The 20,973-nt window shown below is 41.1% G+C and overlaps 2 protein-coding genes across 3 annotated transcripts in view; both read right to left on the bottom strand.

The window, feature by feature from the left end:
• Positions 1-2,699, bottom strand: part of LOC131677570 (metastasis-associated protein MTA1) — a 194,992-nt gene extending 192,293 nt beyond the window's left edge. For both annotated transcript variants that reach the window (XR_009303393.1, XM_058957456.1), the window contains exon 1: positions 1,486-2,699. Coding sequence is in view for 1 of the 2 variants with exons in the window: in XM_058957456.1 (XP_058813439.1) it covers positions 1,486-1,513 (28 nt within the window). In the remaining variant the exon portion in view is untranslated. The remainder of the gene's footprint in view (positions 1-1,485) is intronic.
• A 6,012-nt stretch (positions 2,700-8,711) lies between these two features.
• The window catches only part of LOC131677569 (protein hairless), a 58,273-nt gene continuing 46,011 nt past the window's right edge, over positions 8,712-20,973 (bottom strand). Inside the window, exons 3-4 of the mRNA XM_058957455.1 lie at positions 18,438-20,966; positions 8,712-13,949 (exon numbers count right to left, since the gene is read on the bottom strand). Coding sequence (XP_058813438.1) covers positions 13,921-13,949; positions 18,438-20,966 — 2,558 coding nt within the window. The 3' untranslated portion in view covers positions 8,712-13,920. The remainder of the gene's footprint in view (positions 13,950-18,437; positions 20,967-20,973) is intronic.

Here is a 20,973-nt window from a genome sequence, read left to right as displayed (position 1 = left end):
TACGCGGAGGACAATGAAGTCAATGTAAGAGGATCTCAAAACGCAGCAGCAAATTGCGTCAACTAGAGACGATGGACAGGCAGTTAGAAAAATTTGAGCCTATTTATTATTCTTTGATAAACAACTTCGTCGAAAGCACTAAGCCTGTAGGATTTACCGTTAAAAAGTTAGAGTAGAGAGCCATCTGCACGGCATGCTACCTTTTATTCTCTAAAAGGCTTAGTTATTTCTGATAAACTCAAATGCTATATCATTTACGTATGAACCCTAGTTCTCGCGGAGAAACAAATTCCACGGGTAAATGCTTGTATCAAATTATTTCGGAATCAAGAACTCTGTGATCAGATTTTATGAATCATTCATCACAGCTTTCACCTTTCCCTTATCCGTTGAATATTATTATATAAACTAATTTGCGTTATCGTAGTGGTATTCTAGAACCAATGAATAGTAATACGTGTTTACAGTCACATAGAAAAGAGAGAAACGTATTTAAAATTTCGTGAAGAGAGATTCTTTGCCAGTTTGTGTTGTCTGTGTAATAAAAATCTGCTACCTGCATTGAACCGTTCCAGTAATTTTGCACACATGGCAACACTGTTAGACAAGATCTAGTGAAAAAACCTACACTTGTTCTTCATCAGATTCGATCCATCTCGAATGAGTTATCACACAGTTGTTCGTTTGGGAGCAGACTAACGTTATCTTTCCTAAATCAAAGGTCAAGCTGATCTTTACTTCTTTGTGACGTCTAGCAAACGCATTTTTTTGCTTTCCAAAATTGATGTCACGCTTGTTCTTATCAAATTGGCTATAGACGAAGTTTAATCTTTTCAATGTGGTAATTAATACACCCGAAATGAGCATCGCAAGATTCAAAAGTAGAAACAAATTATATGATGTAGGTATGCTGTAACAATCAAGATTTTTTTTAACAAAAAAGTAGAAATTTGTGGTCAGTAGGGTAGTAGCTCTAACCCGGCAATTGCCCTGTACACTTAGAATAGACTGTGAAAATCGGTCAAGAAGTCAGTTCTTAATTTTTTTCTTTGGACCGCTAAGCTATCTACATACGGTTGATTTGAAATTTACTGATGCTCTAATTGTAATTGATTTGATTCAATACGGCATCCCGTATCAAGACAAGCACATATGCTTGTAATATCAAATTGAAAGACGTACTTTTTCTAAATTATTTATAATAATGATAATATTTGAAACGATTACTCAATCTGTGTCCACTTATTATTGCTTAATATACCATAACGTTCTGCACCGTTTCGTCCAATCAGTCAATTTCAGTTCTTGGTATCATCTAGATATTTATCGAACTTACGCTACCACGAGAAAAAGCGTACCAGAAACGCAACCTGCATACTCTATCGGTTTACCTTTGCTACCAAATTTCAGGACCATTTCTCCCGTAGGGGTAAAAAAAATAATTAAAAAGGTATCCGAATACAAAAAAATAACGATTCCACTTACCTCCGACCCGATACATGTTTGTTGTCATAGTGGCCGTGGGGTTGTTTTCCACTCACCCAACTCCCTCAGATGTGCCGTTTATTACCTTCTTTCACCCACTTTTCTTTCGGCTCCTGATGGTTCAGTGTTCGCTGTCTACTTAGAGCTCACACTCACGGGTTCCGAACGATAGCAAAAAAATATACTAAACTTTTCCTCCCTTCGCACAAACACTACTAATACAGAACGAACGCATACACACATGCACTCGGATGGGGGCGAAAATGCTTCTTCTGTTTGTTTGTGTGGTTTTGTTTTTCTTCTGCCTCCCTCACTCACCGATGAATTTTTTTCTTATTTTTATGGATGAAAATATTTTGACGTTTTGATTTCTACATCGATCTATTTTGCGTCAGGCAATGATTCAAAAATTTGCTATTATTCGGGTTTCTTCACCGCCTGCGCGCTAATTATGATTAATTCGCACTCTCACTCTTTACGTGTTTGCTGTAGCCTCACTTTCTTCTCGTTTCTTTTCTTCGCTGTTTCGGCCAGTGCTCATCGAGGTGTAGGCAAACGTTTCCCTATTATAACTGTTCTCATGTACGGTGATGTGGGATAACCAACAGAGCGTAGGCATTGCCCAATGCTGATACGGCTGGTACGTCGAAGCTGTTAGTGCCAACACTTGATTCCCAACGAACAAGCTGACGAAAGCTGCAAAGGGAAATACGCACGCTAGAGTTCCTTTAGCGAGCAACCGGAACAACCGTCACGAAACTGGACCCGAAACGCACTTCCTCCCATCAGTAGCAGCAAGATGCGTCCCGTCGAGGAAAAACACACAAAGCTCTTTCCGCGCTTCAGCCCGTTGCCAATTTCCTTTTTTTCTGCTAGCTACTCTACTCTACCAACACCCGCAGCGGTCCACTAACACCACACAGCATAGCACACACTGCGCGATGCACTCTTCTTTTTTTCTGCTGCTACTACTTTTGCCTTCCTATCGGGTTCCGAGCGCACTTTTAACGGCTTTCTACTCTATCAGAAGGCAAATTTCACCACGAATCGATCGTTTTCGAGATACGCTACCACTGGGATGCACTTCCGGCCCACTTTCGCACAGAACAAGCACGTATTTCACTCAATTTTCGCTGGACACACACAGCAGGACGCGTCTCTCGTTTTTGCCAAGCTCCGCCATTTTGGCTTTTTGCGGCCGTCGTCCGTCTTCGTTCTGTCAGTTGGTTTTGGTGGCGGCCGCTGGCGTTCGGCGAGATGGCGCTGGTGCAGATAGCAAAGACTTTAATCGTGGCAGAGACTGGTGGATTGCAACGTCAAAGGCTGATTTGACGGAGGGGAAGTTGTACCCGATACTGAAAATCTACCGTGCTTGATGGCCCGATTCGCATGTATGAAGAACAAAATGATATACAGATAGCAGCAGCAGTGAATATTGTCTACCTCGAGATAATCTAGCATTTGGTCGAGAATTTCTCCTCAAAGAGAATTTAGGTTTATGTGCCACCAAATAGCGAATCAAATTCGTTCGTTAGACAGAAGGTGTGTCCCAACCAGCGAATCAAGACTGTACTTCCTATAGTGATGCACACAAACATATACACTGTTGCTTCTCGTTATAGGGGAAGAAAAGAGATTTCAGTCTTCTTAATATGTAGTCTTCGATACGAGTAAAATTTTCGAGCCCTATTCTCACAGTCACTTCTCCTAGTGACTAGAAGAAAATTGCCTTCTAGTCACCAAGTAACGTGACTGTGAGAATAGGGCCCTTCAACTTGTGTAAGAAATAAAACTGTCGCTTTGAAATGACAACAGCAAGCAGCAACTTGCCACTGATCGGCGCTACGATCAGGCAGCAATCACTATACGGGCTTTGCAAGCAACCTTTGGATACAATGGTGATTCACGCATGCGAACCTGTATGCGATGGTGATTTTCGACGTATTTTCATTTAAATGTTTACACAGGTTTTTCGGGAAAGATTGGTCTAGATTATATGTCTGTTCTCCATATGATAAAATGTCATTACATTCGACGACGTGTTTCAAGTTGTTCTACGAAGCAAATTTTTGAACATAATCAGTACCACATGACGTAATTGGTGGAATTGCACAGCATTAACTTCTGCTACGCTGATCAACATTCGCTCCTCTTCACGAATCGATGGTCTTACTGGACATTTCGAGAAGTCAACAGCAACGCAGTTTGCCCGCAATAGGGATCTTTAGGGATGTGCGGATTAAGGCATATCCTGATGCAGAATAGTACTGTGAGTTAATATCTCAGTCCTTTTTCAATTTTTAGGCCCGAAACTATTGAAAAAAACATATTGTTCAGAAAATCAACATTTAGTAACTAATTACAGCTTTTAATAATTTGATTTAAAATTGATGTTTTAATTTTCATGGCAGTGATGCTGCCTGTACCACAGAGAACAGACATATAAGCTAGAACAAACTTTCCCGAAAAACCTGTGTAAACATTTAAATGAAAATACGTTGAAAATCACCATCGCATACAGGTTTGCATGCGTGAGTCACCATTGTATCCAAGTTTGCATACAAGTCCCGTACAGCGATTGCTGGCCGATGGAAGCGTCGACCAGTGGCAAAATGCTACTTGTTGTTGTCATTTCAAAGCGACAGTTTAATTTCTTACACAAGTTGAAAACTTTACTTGTATGTCAGTTCTCAGTGGCTGTACAGAGACGTCGTCCTTGACAGGGGGCTGGTAGTTTGCATATGAAACTTGGGATGGCAGGCTGCTGGCAGCTTGCAAAAGTACCAGATCATGCTGTGTGGGGTGCTGTCCCGGATAACAATGAGGCGAACGAGATGTTTGTAGATACGTCATTTAGTAGAACAACTGTCAGGACTTGAATCGTTCATACTCGGACAGAATACATCACTGCATCCATATTCGCTTTGAGCAATCGTGTCAGGAACATGTCCATTGGAAAATAGACAGAGAAACAATTATCGGAACGGTGAAAATGAAGATACGGTTACATTTCACCTTTTTATTGGACATACTGAGAAAAGGTATGCCCGAAGGGCCTGTAGTAACAGGCCCTTATTACCGTTCTCACTTACACGTTCACTTTCACTTCACTTACACATCACTTCACTTGTTTTTACCTATTACCGTTGTCACCTACAGTGACGTGATTAAAATGAACACCGTGAAGTGAGAGTGGCAGTGAGTTGATGTTCGGAATAACCTTAGTCGAAAAATTTACACTTTTGGTGTATTTTTTTCGCCATCATCAAAGGTGAATTTCAGTCACGTAAAATAAAAACATTTCTGAATTGGATTTTTTTATTATTTTCACACAACTAAGCATGAAAAAGACGAACAAGAGAGAATTAACCTGCCTTGTAGATTTTATGATGAAGAAGCTCGAAGTTTTTTTTTCCATTTTTATTAACCTTTTGAGTCAATTTTTTAACTGTTGTAACGGCACTTAATTAGCAAGGGATTCGAAGGTGAAGTATATTTTTCCATATTAAAAGGCATATAGTACTTAATGGAGAGTAAGGAGTTGAAAGAAGAAAGTTTAGAAAAGCGTGGAATAGGGTCAAATGAGCAAGCTTAGAGTTTCCCGGCGACTTAACCTTTTGTCTGCCACCGCAGGAGTCAAGATATTTTGGCATTAGAGCGTAAAGTAACTTTGTACTTCATGTAGTCGGAACCGAATCTCCTGCGGTAGCAGACAATTCAATGGGTCCTGCGGTAGCAGACAAGTCAATGGGAAACTCTAAGCTTGCTCATATGACCATATCCCACGCTTTTCTAAACTTTCTTCCATCTACTCCTTGTTCTCTTTTGAATACTATGGCTCTTAATATTGAAAAATATACTTCACCTTCCAGCCCCTTACTAATTAAAGAACGAAATAGCGAGGGAAAGCAGGTTTGATTAAAATTTCCAGGTGGTGGCTAATGATCCAACTTTTTTAATTGTCATGTGTCGCATGAATGCGTTCTGGAGAGATATCTGCTGCGCCTCCATGATTTCAAAGCCAAGATCTTGAACGTTGCGTTAAGGTCAATCCACAATAAACATAATCGATTACATTCGACACAATTTTGTGATGGTCGAATTCGTTTAATTTGTTGATGCATCACGATGTAAAGTTTTTGTTATTAACCGACATGTTCAAAACAACACATTTCTTCAATTCGCAGTCCAGTATTTTCGCTTTTTTAAATACATCTAGATCGAGTTATGCCATACCGAGTCTGACTAATGTAGATAGTTTCTAGCAGAACGAGTAGAACAATCTGAACTATCTTCTGAGAAATCAAGGGGCTCTGAATTATCCCCACGATCTTATTAACCCCTAGTTCCGCTATTATATGGCACTAGCTAATACCCATCGCGCGTTGCTGCGACTTTCAACGAAATAGGAGAAAAACTGACTGAGTCGGACCGGTCTGACTCCACGCATCGAAACGTAAAAATTCCGCACATCCATAAACATCTACTTTCGGTTCCCGGAACCTGCCGCAAATCTCGGTGATCCACACGCAATTTACCGCAGTTTGTTATGTGGATACCGTTGATGAACAGCATATCTAGGTACATGTCGCTGTACTTACGGCTGCATTATGGACTCGATGGAACTCACCCGGCAGGCCAACAGCCATGTTCACGTCGAGCGCGTTTCATGAACCGCGGATAGTAAATGCTTACGCTTGTCAATTTATCGACCGATAATACATGACAGAACTAAAAAGACAAGAAAAAAACAATAAAAGAGGATATTTCTATGCATCGATTAGAATCTTCGATCCTTGCAAATACATGCGAGGAGGAAACAATACAACTAAAACTAAGTTGAACTTACCTATTGCTATGCTGCAACGGCACGGGTGCGAGGACCCAAGTTGTTCAATGAATCCGTAATAGTTCACCAGAGGGAAGGTACCAATTCCGTCGAAATTATATACTAGCTTCCTCTAGCTAGTTCGGGATTGTTGACAATAAAATCAACAAGTCAGCAAAATTGTCGCTTGTTCGGCCTTTTCTTGCGAAGCACTTTATAAAGATTCACAATAATAATAAAAAAGCATTAAAAATTCAAACTTTAGACTTATTCCACTCTACGTGACTGGTTTTCACCTTTGAAAATGTTGGTGGAAAAAATACACGCGAAGTGTCATTTTTTTCGACAAAGTGATCGTGACGTGACGTTCATAATCACACCGAGTTCATTCAAGTTGTCACTTCAAATGAACTCTACACATTTTATCACGAAGGTGACACCCGGAATACGGTGTTGATCACTTCACTTCGTCTACACCGTGAAGTGATACCCGTAATAAGGGCCACAGTCGTGATTCGTTGGTTGGCCACTTTTTAACTGGGCCGCTTTTTAGTTGGACCTCCGCTAGTTGGACCATTGTCCAATTAAAAAGCATTTGAATGTCAAAATCTCATGTCAAATTTACTTTGACAATCAATTTGACAATTATTAGAGATGTGAACAGATGCAATTACACTACTAACGTCTCCTTTGGAGAGTTTTTGACATCTGTCATTCGGTCCAACTAACGAATCAAAGTGGTACCATAAAGTACATTAAGTACCGTCAGTATTTAAAAAGTACATGACAAATTAACTGTAATTTAATTACTGGAGAGTTTTTAAGTACAGATCTTCTGCACTTTAAATACGCATAATATTTTAAGTACCGCTTTTATGTACATTAAATACTTTAAATACTTGTACAAGGGCATTAATTACATAAAGTATCGTATTAGGTACAACCGAAGTAGTTTTAATTACTTGCATTAATTACTTTAGTTACATTTAAAATGCGCAGCTATTTTCAATACGATGCACTAAAACCTGCTAGTGCTGGCCGCTCTGGTATGCCTTCGAGTAGGAATCTCCCAGTCTTTAGATGGGTGCGTTAACCACACCGCCATCAAGGAACTGTAATGAAGTCTGTAGTAGATTCCCAACAATATCATGATCGATCCCTCTCTTCGGTCAGCCATATCGTGAAACACGTTGAGGCTTAAGATATTACCACTGATTGCTTCTCATTAACTAGCTCAGACACCGATCATCAGACATGGCTTATACTGCCGTGATACGCAAAACAGTCCCACCTGCATAGGAAACCCATAGCAAATGGGACTGTTATGCGGATCACGGCAGTATAGGAGACATTGGGGTCGATGAGTCCCATTAGTAGGTATTGGAGTTGTAGCGATGATAACGATACCGTTGGGAACTTGTGATAACATCATCATCATCGTTCCGCTTCTCTATTTTCCGTTGTACATGTTCCTAAAAAACTTAAAAAGAGGAAAAAACATGACGCGTCGAAACAAGGAATATGTAGAATCGTGTCAGTTTGGTGCTGAGTGGGTACGTTGTTTCGCTACATTTTTGCAGAATCGTTTTGACGAATCGCGAATATTTGGTCAGTAGTGACGCGGATAATATCTGCATCATATTGCTCTACGAATTACCTTGCTAATGGTGATAGGCGGCGACAAATAACTAGGGTGAGCACTTTGTAGGTGGCGTTCAGCAATGTGCTTGCTCGGTAGTTGGAGCAATCCAGCCTATTACCTTTTTATAGATGGGACATACTGCTCTCTACATCCAATTCATCGGTAAAATCTTCTCTTCCCAGATTTTTTAAATCACTCAGGGCCGATTTTTTCACCCTCGCTTAGTGCTTAAGCCAGGTTTAAACGTACTGGTGAACCTGGTTTAAAAGCCCTCAGTGCCCTAGTCAAAGCCTCTCCTCCATGTTTGAGCAACTCACATGGCAGTTGTTTATGGCTAACGGCGTTTTTGTTCCCCACCCTTCGATTTCCTCCTGAATCGGTGCTGAAAATCTGCCGTCGGCTACGCGCGTCCCCAGGCTGATTCTTGCACTAATCTCATCGTCTACAGTATACTGCTTCGTTATTAAGATGTTCGTCTTAATACTACACACATTTATCGATCACATTACACTCGTTCGTGAGAAGGTTCCCATTAACGTCTCTGCAATTGTTAGCTTGTGGAACATAGCCTTTGCGCGAGGAATTGATCATCTCCGTGTGTCATTAACGCGGTTTCGCTGCTCCATCGCCTCCTCGCAGATAAACTGGATCTGCCTTTGGTTTCGGAGCAGATTCTGCCATCGTTTGCTGTGTGCTACCGAGTTTTAAACAGCATAGCAACCGCTCGGTCACTATAAGTAAATAAGTAAGACTAGATTTTAATTTCAATCATTTTTATTTCTTCCATAGTATTTGTGTTGTTATATCATACTTCTTTAATAATAATAGTAATGGATACGAGTAATAAAATATATTTATATGAAAAATACTGTACAGCTACTATTTCTTAGATTGTTTTTCGTTTTTCTGTGTTTATAGTTTAATTTTCAGTTTGATTCTTCACATGTGTTTCGTAATAATACGCAAAAACTATTCTCTTTACATAAATAAAACTACGCCGAGGAATGAAAATTGCGCCCCCCGTAAACTCAGCAAATCCATCATGTTTCATTTCGTTCGTGTTTTCTTTTCGATCTCAGTTTAGCATAATAATATAAAATATAATCTTTTCCAGTAGTGCCTACAGATGGATAGCTAAACAAAAAATATCTAGTAATACAATAACTTAAACCTCAAAAAATACCTAATGAAATCCTATAGTTTTCAACTCATGTCTTGACGATGGGGTTATATAAATGTAGAGGCTTATTTGAAACAAATGTACATAAAAGTTATATTTTTGTTTGTATCCATACGACTTTGATTAGAATTAAAAAAAACGTCTTCGATTCTCTCTTATTATTCGATTCATGTCTTTTGTTTGAGTTACTCCAAAATGCGCAAGTTTCCGAATGGTTGTGTAAAAATCCATGAGATAGAGTAGTAGTAAAGAAGCTGACTAATTTTTAGAACTAATTACCAGTTGGTATATCAATATTGTTGTATTTGTGTGGTACAAAAAGTAGTTTTATATATGTTTGTGTGTTAGTCGGTTACTTAGTTGCGGTTATCAATGAATGAAAAACATTAAAGATTAATGATTAGATTGTAAATTGAGGTTGCAGTATTCGGAAAGACTTTTGCATTTTGCCTGTACCAGCTTTGTCGTTTTGCGCGTATTTTCGAATAATCAAAGCGTGCGTTCCGATCACTCGAAAGGAAAAAAACGCATACTGTAAATCGTTCGCTCAAAACCAAATACAGACGTAATCATATAGGCGTACGAGTTTATCATTCAAACATATATTTACGGGAGTTCTGTGTGTGTAGGTGGTTTATTCAATGCAACACATTACGTACCATACTTTTATTTTTTACAAAGAAATCTTGCAGTTTTGTGTGGTTACCTAACACTAACAAATGTTTATACACAGTGCTTAATTTGTCTTTAGCGCCACGCGTTCCAACTACGACTGGATTTTGGTTGAACCTAACATAAAAGCCCATACCAACACAGCGATGGTATCCATCTCTGCCATACGCTATAAGCTGAGAAACCATGCTGTGTTCGTAGAAAAGCTAGGGAAAATAATGTACAAGAGTTATTGTTTACCGTCCTACCGGTAGTGGTGGGTATCAGTTTTGCGTAAACATAATATGTGCAACATCCGAATTTTGAATTTGAGTTCTCTTCATCTTTTTTTGTTTTGTTTGGTTCTACAGTATTTTTTTTTTGATTTCATAGCGAAAATAAATTAAATAAATTACCACTTCATATATATAAAAAAGAAAACAACTTTATACAGATTTTGCTCTCAAAGAGAAAAATACATCTTTTTTATGACGGTCTATAAAATAACTAATGAATTTTGATAGAGGAAACAACATAGACGACATAGACCTTGTGCGGTCTCTTTCCTCGTTCCTACTACGAATGTGCGAGCTGCTTACGATTTTGTTCCCGGAAGTGTACAGCATATCTAAATCGGTGTGGCTACGTTCTGTTGTAATGTATAAATGCTCATTTCTGCTATTTAGTTTGCGTGAGAACTTTTCAGTTTTCATTGGAATGTATCAGTGTGCGTAAAAAATTGTCGGAAATTGTACAGTTGCTGTTGTTTTTGTTTCGGTTGAAATCTTTTGAATGCTTTTTGAACCGCTTGTTTGATCTATGTTTATGATTTATGCTTGCATGCCGATGCTGGAATGAAGTTTTATTTCGTTGTTTTTTTTTTGTAGAGTCAAAAATGTTTTGGCACCTTTCGTTAGCGATTGGGTGAATTAACTCGAAAAAAAAATCAGTGTGAGAGAGTGTCGAGTGAATGGTTATATGCATTGAAAGAATTTTGAACCAAGCTTCAATAAACAAAAGTAGAACTGATAAATGGATAAAGAACCTTGGTGATGTCATTCGCAGTTAAACCGATGGGTCAATTCGTAAGCATAGACACGGTTGGCTCGCAAACGACAGCAGCAGGGTTAAAAACCGCGAATTTGGCATGGCGTATGACGTGAGACGACAAATCTCAAATCACTACTTTCCTAACTCAAATCTTAATGATCGCGACGTGAGAGACCATTTAATGGTAGTAGAAAATCTCTCGACATTGGACAAAGAAAACCAAGAGGAGTGACGTGAGATTTCTCGTCTTACTTCACAGTTTGTGCAGAATACGCAAAAAGGTTTGACATAACAGTATTTCGCATAAGGCCGTTTTGCATAAGTCATTCGATATAATCGTCACTAGGCATTTCTGGTCAATGTGGCGGCCTCTCCACAGGGAAATTTGTAATCGATATGCAAAACAGCTATTACGTCAAATGACCCTTATGCCAAATGGGGTATGGTACAATCAATCATTTTTTATTTAAATTATAAAGTTTTAAACGTTCAATGTAACAATGTACTTTCATTAAAGACCATTTCTAAACCACCCATAATCACACATTTCTCCCACGTTCTATGGCATTCTCTATCCATGTGTGACTGAATAGCGGTTATAGACAATAAATACCAGCAATAAAAAACAGGAATGTGAATACCATCAAACTGAATGACGTTTTTAGGTCGGTTGCTCTTGAAACAGCATATCAATTTCGGTCATGTTATGTTGCATTAGATCCCTCGAATATTTCCACTATATAATGAAAAAAGGTCATCCCTGCTTACGATGTATTTTTGATTGGAATGTTCTACATAAGCACGAATAAGCTTTTATCATATTTTGGAAGCTGCTCATTTCTTGTAAAAAAAGACGAATACCCTTTCATACCTGAATGGCACGAAGTGAGTTGGATCTCCTAATTTAATGAGAAAATGAAATGTAATGGCTTTTTCTCCTTATAATTAATAATGAAGAAACGCCAGCGAAAAACCATACTTTGACAACGCATGCCACAAATAATTAAAAGAAGTAAACCCTTCTACCTTATTCGGTACCGAAGCTGTCAAAATCTGTTACTTTTTTCTCATTTTTTACGATAAAAGTTGTGTTTAGCACATGTCTACGATTCAGTCATTCACTGTCTCACACTCGAGCCAAAAAGACCAGTGAAATTTTGGCCAAATAATTACTTTCAGCACTGGGAAGCTCTTGCTGCAACGGTTTCCACCATTTAGTAAGCATTAGAATAAACAAGCATAAACAAATACACAACGATGACGCTGCAGGGTGATATAATAATCGAAAGTTATGCTAGCATTCTTAAACCTCACCTCTATTAGATTTAGTTTGTGTTCGTACTATGGGTTAACTGTCTTTAAGTTTGTTTGTTTTTTAGTCTGCTCTAGAATTTTATTTGTTTTCGTTTCTTATCTTTAACCGTTGTAATTGTAGTACGTTTTTGGTTCAATTAGTGTAGTTGTTTTTTGTTGTTTTTAAAGGCACACTTGTTCTTGTTTTGTTTGACTTGTGTTTGTTTGTTCTAGATACTTTCGATTTTTCTTCTTCGTAGATTCAGTATAACGCCCTATTCGAACATCTGTAAAAACTGTGCTTCGCCGAAAAATTTGTTCGTTTATCGATGTATAAAAATATCTCCTCTTTGTTGCGCTACAATTTAGATTTCATTTCCGCACCACTTTGTATTTGATTGGCTGGTTGTGTTTATTTTGGATTTTGATAGTTTGATTTCTCACCGTTTTCTTCTAACGGGTACAATAGTGTACATATTCTGGTATTTTGTTTGTTACTGCCCCTGGATGTTCGGAGCAAACATTTGGTAGATTCATCCTAGCCCTCTCTCTCTCTTTTTCTCTCTTGTACTTCTTCTTCCACATGCATACTTAAGCTTACTCGATCCCACTTAGATTACACAACTCTCTAATAGTAATAGTTTCAGTCTATAATATAATATACACATTACATATCCAGTTATGACAATTCTTAAACACAAACTCTAATTGGTGAGAGGTTGAGATTCGTTCACTTATCTTTTCTGAATAGGTTAGTGTTTGCGGGCACTAGCCAAACCAGAGCGAAATATGAAGGAAGGAAAGAAAGATAGAGTACGAACCGTTAGGACATTGCATTGAAATAATACATTAATGATAGCCCGAGCTTGTTGCAACCTACCGTTTCGGGAAGGAACAGCTGAAGTGTACTCATTTACGTGTCCACCGCTGATGGCGAGACACGTCATTTTATAGATGAGTAGTGTTCGTTATTTGAGAACTGCATGGGCACGAATCCTGTAATTGACTCGTATTCTTTCCTTTTTTTTCGGTTACATGTATTTCTTTTCAAACAGTTTCGAAAAATTATTCAGTACTAAAATGTACCGAGCAAAAAACCGAATAAGGAAATTTTCCTCTGCAATACGCCTGTAAAGTGATTCCTCTTGTATATAAAATATTTCTGTACGTGTATATGTAGATGAGTGTATATATGTTACATGTATATAATTTCCTCTTTTAATAATTTCTTACAAATCCTTAGCAAAAATAGCTTTCTTCTTGTTTTGTTTCTTTATCTTCGGAAAAAATAGTAAAAACCTTGGGTTTTCGTTTGTCTCTTTGTTTTGTAGTCTGGACCCTCCACTGTCGATACAGTGTCTCTTGTTCTCTTTTTTCATATATATATTTATGTATATGTACTCTTAAAACATTAGGCATATTTATGCGGAATCACACCAACACTGAAAAGCATACGGCTAGTTTTACTGTTTTTCGCGTTTTCTTGTTTCTAATATACACAAACGGCTTCCGAAAAGATTTTTTGGTGATTCAGCCAAAAATCACACTGACAACATACACACAACAGACACGAATGTGCGATGACGGTACGCTAGGCGTATTATTTAAATTCATTGTGCCTTCTGCTATCTACTGATTTTCTGGTACGATTATGGATGTTTTACTATCAACTGGAAACTGTTCCTTGATTAGATGTCAGCGCAGTGTTCCGATCTTGATTATCAGCACTACAATCATAATCTTCATCATCAGTGCAACAGCGATCAACGCTACGTTCTCCTAGTGGCGCACTCAGTGTTTCGACAGGTTGAGGGGGACATCTGTTGAGAGGAATAAGGAATGAAATTATTCAATTGACCTATCAAGTATTTAGCATTGCATTAGAATCGCGGATTTGATTGCGTAAATCATAAACTAATATTGATAATAAACTAACTCAAGTTTGCATACAAGGTCTGCATAAGGATTGTTGAAAATCCCTTCTACCTTATTTTTTGTTGGAGACGAACCACTGCGACCAGTACTTAGATCTACCCTTGTACCTAATGCTAATGGTTGATCGTAGTATACCGGCTAGTGGCAAGTTGCTAATTGCTGATGTTATTTCATATCATTGAATACTATACTTGGACGTCATTTTTGATTATTGGGGCTTCAACCTATAGACCATTTGCCCGTGGTGGACATCAGTTATCAGTGACTTAACGGTTTCTACTTTATAACATTTAATAAAATCGTGTCTTTCGTATGACCAGCATTAGTTATAATTTATTATTTCGTTCTGATCGACAATGTTTAACAATCGGCCTCGACGATTGCCTTGAAAGCGGTGTTGAAACTAGCACCACTACTTGTACATATTAAGAAAGAGGCAGCAGCAAGGGGTGAGTCGCTTAGAACAATGTACCATACACACTGTATCACCTTCCATAACACGATATAAGATTCATTGATTTTGTTTTACTGAACACCATGGCAAAGCGAGGCATATCGTGGCACATTGCGGCACAAGCTACCACGCTGTTTGTTTGTGAGCACAATTCGATTTGTGCTAAGCGACACACCCCTTGGGCAGCACGTAGTACCTTGCAGATACACAATCTTTATCGGTATTTACTGGAGCACTTCACGGTTTGATTGATCACAAGATTTTGATCTCCCATTCGAAGGTGTCTCCTAACCTAACTGAATCAATGGATGAAGACCATTCAAACGCGGAGGACGCCCTAGAATACTATACTGATGGCTCTGAAAGAATCGGTTGTATGGGGGGCAGGGGATGGCTGTGGTCCTTACTATATGTTCTACACCGTCAGTGTTGGGGGCAGCAGTGACAAACGGACAGGAGTTCAGGGGCTTAACGACCCCACCCTTGGACCTACTGCGAGTCGGGGGGTCTTGTTAGGATATACTGGGGTAAGCCAATGTTGGGCTCTGCTAAACCTCTATAAATCCGAAAGCAGCTCCGTCGAAGCGAGTTGGTACCGTTTCCGCTAAGGTTTTACCAAAACTTTAGCATAAAGCAACCTAGCCCAACTGGAGTGCCAATCGGCACATGGGGATCGATACCAGTAAGATCCTAATTATGACATACTGGCGGAAGAACACGGATGTGAATAAGGATTCAATCGAAATTGATCCACGGACCGACAGCTGCACCATTCCACTACCCTAGTAAGGATGGGTGACACTTCGCCGAAAGGGCAAGTGCGCTAATGGTACTGGCTGCCCCGCGTCCCGTCAAAACTTTGGTAGGTTTTAAAGTACGTTCGAAACCCGGCACCTTAACTGGTGGAAATAGGCTCAGTTAAACGTTCTTGACTAGCGCCGATGTGGCACTGAACGCGGTACCCCACGAAGGACAGCGTCAATCCTCACATGCGATCCCACTGCTTGTAAAGGTAACCATGGAATTATATAGATGCGACTACTTACAACCAGCGTAGATATCGACTTGGAGTTAGGACCCAAAAAAGCACGAAAGAAGACAAAAAATAACAAAAATTAAAAAAAATCTAACGGAGCAAGTGTGGTGCACGCGTTCTACGATTTCGTGAAGAGCAAAGGCAACGTGCACGGACAGATCAGGGATCTAGTGATTAGCATCGAATCAGCCGTAGCCGCAGCTGAATGAGAACAGATGACGTTACTGGAGCGAGCTGAGAACACCGAAAAGACACTGAAGACCACGGAGATGGCGAACGCTGAATCCTATGAGACACCGAAGGGTGACCGGTATTCCCGTTCTGTGAAAAGAGTAAGCCTTCACCAGGAACACCAGGAGGGGAGGAGAAACCAAAGAAGCCCATAAAGGTCGGTGAAAGACAACAAAACAGCCGACAAATGGAGAGTGAATGGCAAACCTTAGAAGAGAGGAAGAAAAGAGAAATAAAAGGATGAAAAGAAGAAAGAAACCCTTTCGGCGGGCCAAATGAGGTTGAGGAGAGACGCTCTATTCGTCAAAGCAAACGACTCTGTAACGTACGCTGCGATCCTCAAAAGGGTGAGAGAAGATCCTAAGCTGAAGGAGCTGGGAGAGAACGTAGTAAGAACCAGGCGCACTCAGAAAGGCGAGATTCTGTTAGTGCTGTAGAAAGATCCATTGATCAAGAGCAATGGGAAGAGAAGCGAACGTGAGAGCTTTAGTTCATGAAGCGGTGGTCGAGTGCAGCAATCTGAACGAGATCACAACGGAAGGCAAAGTGAGCGCACTGATAGAGCAATGTAGCCTGGAGAAAGATCAGATGTCAATCAAGTTGAGGAAGGCGTATAGTGGCAGCTTATGTCGACCGGTAAGATCAAAGTCGGATGATCGGTGTGCTCGTGACAATTGATCCCTAGAGCCACTAAACAAACGGAGAGGTTTTTCAGGTGCTTGGGTTTCGGCCAATCGGGCAAGAAACTGTAGAGGCCCGGACAGATCTGATCCGTGTAGAAAGAGAAGGGACTCATTGCTAGAGACTGCAGTGCACAAAGCAACCGAAGTGCTTGCTTTGCACAAATAAGGGCGGAAGGCATGATGATGGAGATAACCCAGCACAGCATTGCGACATTACACAGCTACTGTTGCGGCAGTCGACAATAGGAACGAAGTGCGACGTTACAATTATTACAGAGCCGTATCGTGTTCCTCCCGATAACGGTAACTGAGTAATAGATAGTGCAGGGATGGCGGTAATCTAAGTGATGGACAGTTTCCCCGTCCAAGAGGTGGAAGATAGCACACACGAAGGCTTCGTGATCGCCAGGATCAACGGCGTATCCGTATGTAGCTGTTATGCTTCCCCACGGTGGACACCAGAACAGTACAATCCGATGCAGGACGCACTAACCGACTCGTTGTCGGACGAATACTGGTTATTGGCGGAATGAAAGTCTCAGCATCCTTCGTGTTGTCTGTCTAAAAAGATCTGAGGCATTCTGAGAAGAGCGTAAGGCTGGCGTCGGGTGGCTAGAGCTTCTACCTGCTATAAGAAGCTGTGCAGAGAAGTAGACGCTACCCTCTATGGCAACGCTTACCGTGTCGTGATGGTCCAACGACGCCCGCTGAAATGTGCGCTGACAAATCAAAAATTATCGTGAAGTGTCTTTTACCGAAGCACGACCCAACCCGCATGGTCACCTACACCGTTGATACAAACGGTAGAAGTGCTGGTGACAATCGAGTCTCCAACGACGAGCTCTTTATAGTAGCGAAAGGGCTGAAAGCAAAGAAAGCTCTTGGTCTTGATGCAGACCGCGATCCTGGCGTTTCCGGACATCTTCAGAATAGTTCTACAGAAATGTCTGGACGAAGAATACTTCCCGGATACATGAAAGATCCAGAAGCTGGTGTTAGTAATACGATTTGATCCTAAACTAACACTCCTTCTGCATGGAAGAAAATTGTTTCATTCGGTGTGATTTTCTTGTACCTCGACATCTTGAAAGATCTGACAATATTATTATCGATTAAAGATTTTTCCTCTTCACATGAAAATATCAAAAATTGCACATTATCCTAACCAAATAGTGCTAAAAAATTATGGGTAGTTGTAGAACACCTTTAACTATGCAAAAATGGTCTCATAGACTAGTTTACTACCCATGATCGCATAATTGTCCCGTTTTCTTTGGGATTTCCTATCTTTATGGGCAGTTTAGTCATATATTGAAATCCTAAAGAAATATTTTCAATGTCATTAGGATCACATCACTAGCCCTGCAATTCGTTCTGTACGCTGAGATTACAATTGTACCACAAACTTAAAAACATGCTGCCTTCTTTTTTACATATTAACGACATTCAATTAGCTAGAGATTACTGGGTAGGGAAAGTTATGAAAATTGAGAGCAATAGTACTCAAGTGAAAGCAAAGATGTGAATTATACAGATCGGAAAACTAGAAGTGGCAGGGTCATTAGAACAGGCTTAATACCTTACGGGCTTAGCTTTTGTCTTCTGTTGATGTGGGTCGAGCTTAGGCAGCATAACTACGAATCACTCAAGTCCACCGACATACCTTCTGGTAAAGACAGACTTGTCCCTCTTTACCGTGAGAACCAACTGCCACTTCTAGTTTTCCGATCTGTATTCTTCGCATCCTTACTCTCACTTGAGTACTATGGCTCTAAATTTCCATAACTTTCTCTACCCAGTAATTTCTAGCTAACTGAATGTCGTTAAAATATAAAAAAAAAGAATACGTGACTAGATATAGTCGAAATATAAAATGAAAAAAGACATACTGCCTTATTTTCTCTACCATCAATCAAAACAATCAGTAAATCCTGTTCCGAGAAAAACATAAGACAACACTGTCACTCACCTGTTCCGGGATCTTCCTTCATGCCAACCGTCGAGCTGGATGGTGAAACGGAAGCCGCTCCAACAGTCAGATCATGCAACGATGACAACGATGACGATGACGACGCCGTAGACGGAGGTACTCTCCACGGCGATGCCGGTGAAAGCCTAGGATGATGTCCATGCTGCAGATGATGCGGTTGAGGATGATGAAGCTGAGCAGCCGCATGGTGGGAAGATGCGAGCACCGAGGCACTGTAGTTCAATGCGGAAGCTGCGGGTGATGGGGAAGAACTGCTACTACTATTGTTGTTGTTATTGTTGTTGGTGTTTGCGACGGAATGTATTCGACTGGAATCTCGTTGTTGTGCGTCTCGATTGTTAGTGCCAGCAGAAGATGTCGGTACTAACGGGGAAGGTGCACCGCTAGGCGGAGATACTGCTGTAGCGGCTACCGCTGCGGCAGCTGCATGTGGCGAGAGGCCCTGATAGTGCATCCAGAGTGGATTTCGATAAGCCGCTGCCACGGCTGCCTGGTTGTACATGTGCTGATAGTACGATGTGAGCGGCGATGCCGGTAAAAAGGGTACAGCACTGGACTGCTGGGCAGCAATTAGCGATGCGGCTATCTGCGGCGGGTACATGTAAAATGGGTTCGGTACTGGATGGTGGGGAGTAGGTGATGCGATTACCGTGTTGGGACGAATCACTGGGTTCATTTGGGATACTGCAGCGGTGGGAGGATAATGGCCATCGACCACATCGGAAGCCGATGTCCGTTCGGCATAGTCTAATTCTTTTTTGAAATGAGCTGCCCGACTAACTTCGGAGGATGTTGAGGATGCATTAGAGTTTGAACGCTCTCGCTTTGTAGGATCAACCGTAGACGGCGAAGAAGAGGGAGAACCAAATTGTTGTCGTAGAGCTGCCGTTTTCTTTGGAACAGTTCGAATGCTTGGAGTAGTTGAATTAGAAGAAGTAGGAGTTGTTGCGGGAACTCTGACAGGCTCTACGCTGGGAGATGCTCGTGGTGATGACGAGGAATCTTTTACGGTACTCCGCAGGCTGTTGGTTGATGGATAACTCGGTTGATGCGACGGCGGTGGCGATCGAGCAAAATTCAACGGAGAGTGTCTCGAATAGTGTTGCGGGGAATGAGCTGTAGACACATTGGCAACGGAAGAAGGAGGGGAACCACTGGATGCAATATAAGCCGTTCGATACTTTCCACTGTATGGAGAACTAGCCGAATCATTCGTACTGGGCGATGGCGAACATCGAGAAACATTTGAATAGCTACTGGGAGATGAGACAGTAGGATGCATACTGTAAGGGTGCTGGCGATAGCGCGTGAAGCTGTGGTTTTGATGTTCCGGGCTAGGACTGAGATCTGGCGATCGAACCATCCCATAGCCAGCTCCAAATTCTGTTGCAGAGCTCGGAGAAGCTACCGATGCTGCGCTCTGGGTGCCGTAACTTGGTGACTTTTTCTTACCAAAGTACCTCTGACTTAGATGTGCATCGGAGGGGGACTTCGGTGAGGTTATAACGTCCTTTCCGAGATACTGATAGTGGGAAGAGTGCGGATGGTGTTGTTGGTACGGATGATGACTAGTTGTGGTGTTTGTTTCCTGCTTTGAGCGTCCACTGCTGCTTTCGCTGGACGATGAATTGTGTCCTAGTAGCGAGGTTATACTGTAGCTACTAATAGGCCGCGAAACCGGCGTCGTTGGAATCAATGGTGTGCGTGGTTCCGCTGTCGACATTGCCGACATTCCATTAGTCAGCTTGCCATTGCTATTACTATTGTTACTACTACTGCTGCTGTTACTACCGTTGCTGCTACCACAGCCCCCGGTTCCGTTGCTGGTCACTGGAGCAAGTGGCGTCGCGGTTGTCGCCGTGATCACAGTGCTATTACTACCAGGTTTAGGGCGAGATCTCTTCATAGTACTACTGTCCTCTAAGGAGACCTTCTCCAATTCTCTGAGTATTCTTTTCCGTGGCGAAACGTGTTGTTGGTGCGACGAGCTGAACACTGCCCTGATTCCAGCAGACGAAATTCGTGGAGTGCTATTTGTATTTGCAGCCACTCGAACCTTCAGCTGTTGAACTATGGAATCCAATTCCTTCCTTCGTTTCAGTATTCCCCTAAACTTTCTAATGTTGAAATCTTTCGTTCCATTCTCAACGCCCGCCTCGTTTGCTGTACGACTCTTATTCTCATCCTCATCACTCGTCACTTCGGTTGTTTTACCGTTCACCTTCAGATCCATTGCGTCGTCCTCCGTTTCCGGAGGCGATTGTCTATCCCTAATAATCTCATAGTTCAGTGTAACTACGCCTCCTCCCCCTACTGATTGCTCGTACGGCCTTCGTCGCTTCAGTCGTAAACGCTTTAACAAATCACGCGAAAGTTTGAACCGAACACAGCTCGGCCGGTGATAGTACAGGGACATTTCCTTGGAAATGTTCGAACGTGGATTGGGTTGCTTCCAGCAGTGGTCCCGCTGCCATGGTGACGACTGAATCGAGCTGTTATCATCGGAAACTAGAAA

The sequence above is a fragment of the Topomyia yanbarensis genome, chromosome 1 (genome assembly GCF_030247195.1).
Source record: "Topomyia yanbarensis strain Yona2022 chromosome 1, ASM3024719v1, whole genome shotgun sequence".
NCBI lineage: Eukaryota > Metazoa > Arthropoda > Insecta > Diptera > Culicidae > Topomyia > Topomyia yanbarensis.
Note: the sequence above shows the minus strand (reverse complement) of the source record. Positions and strands in the feature narration are given on the sequence as shown.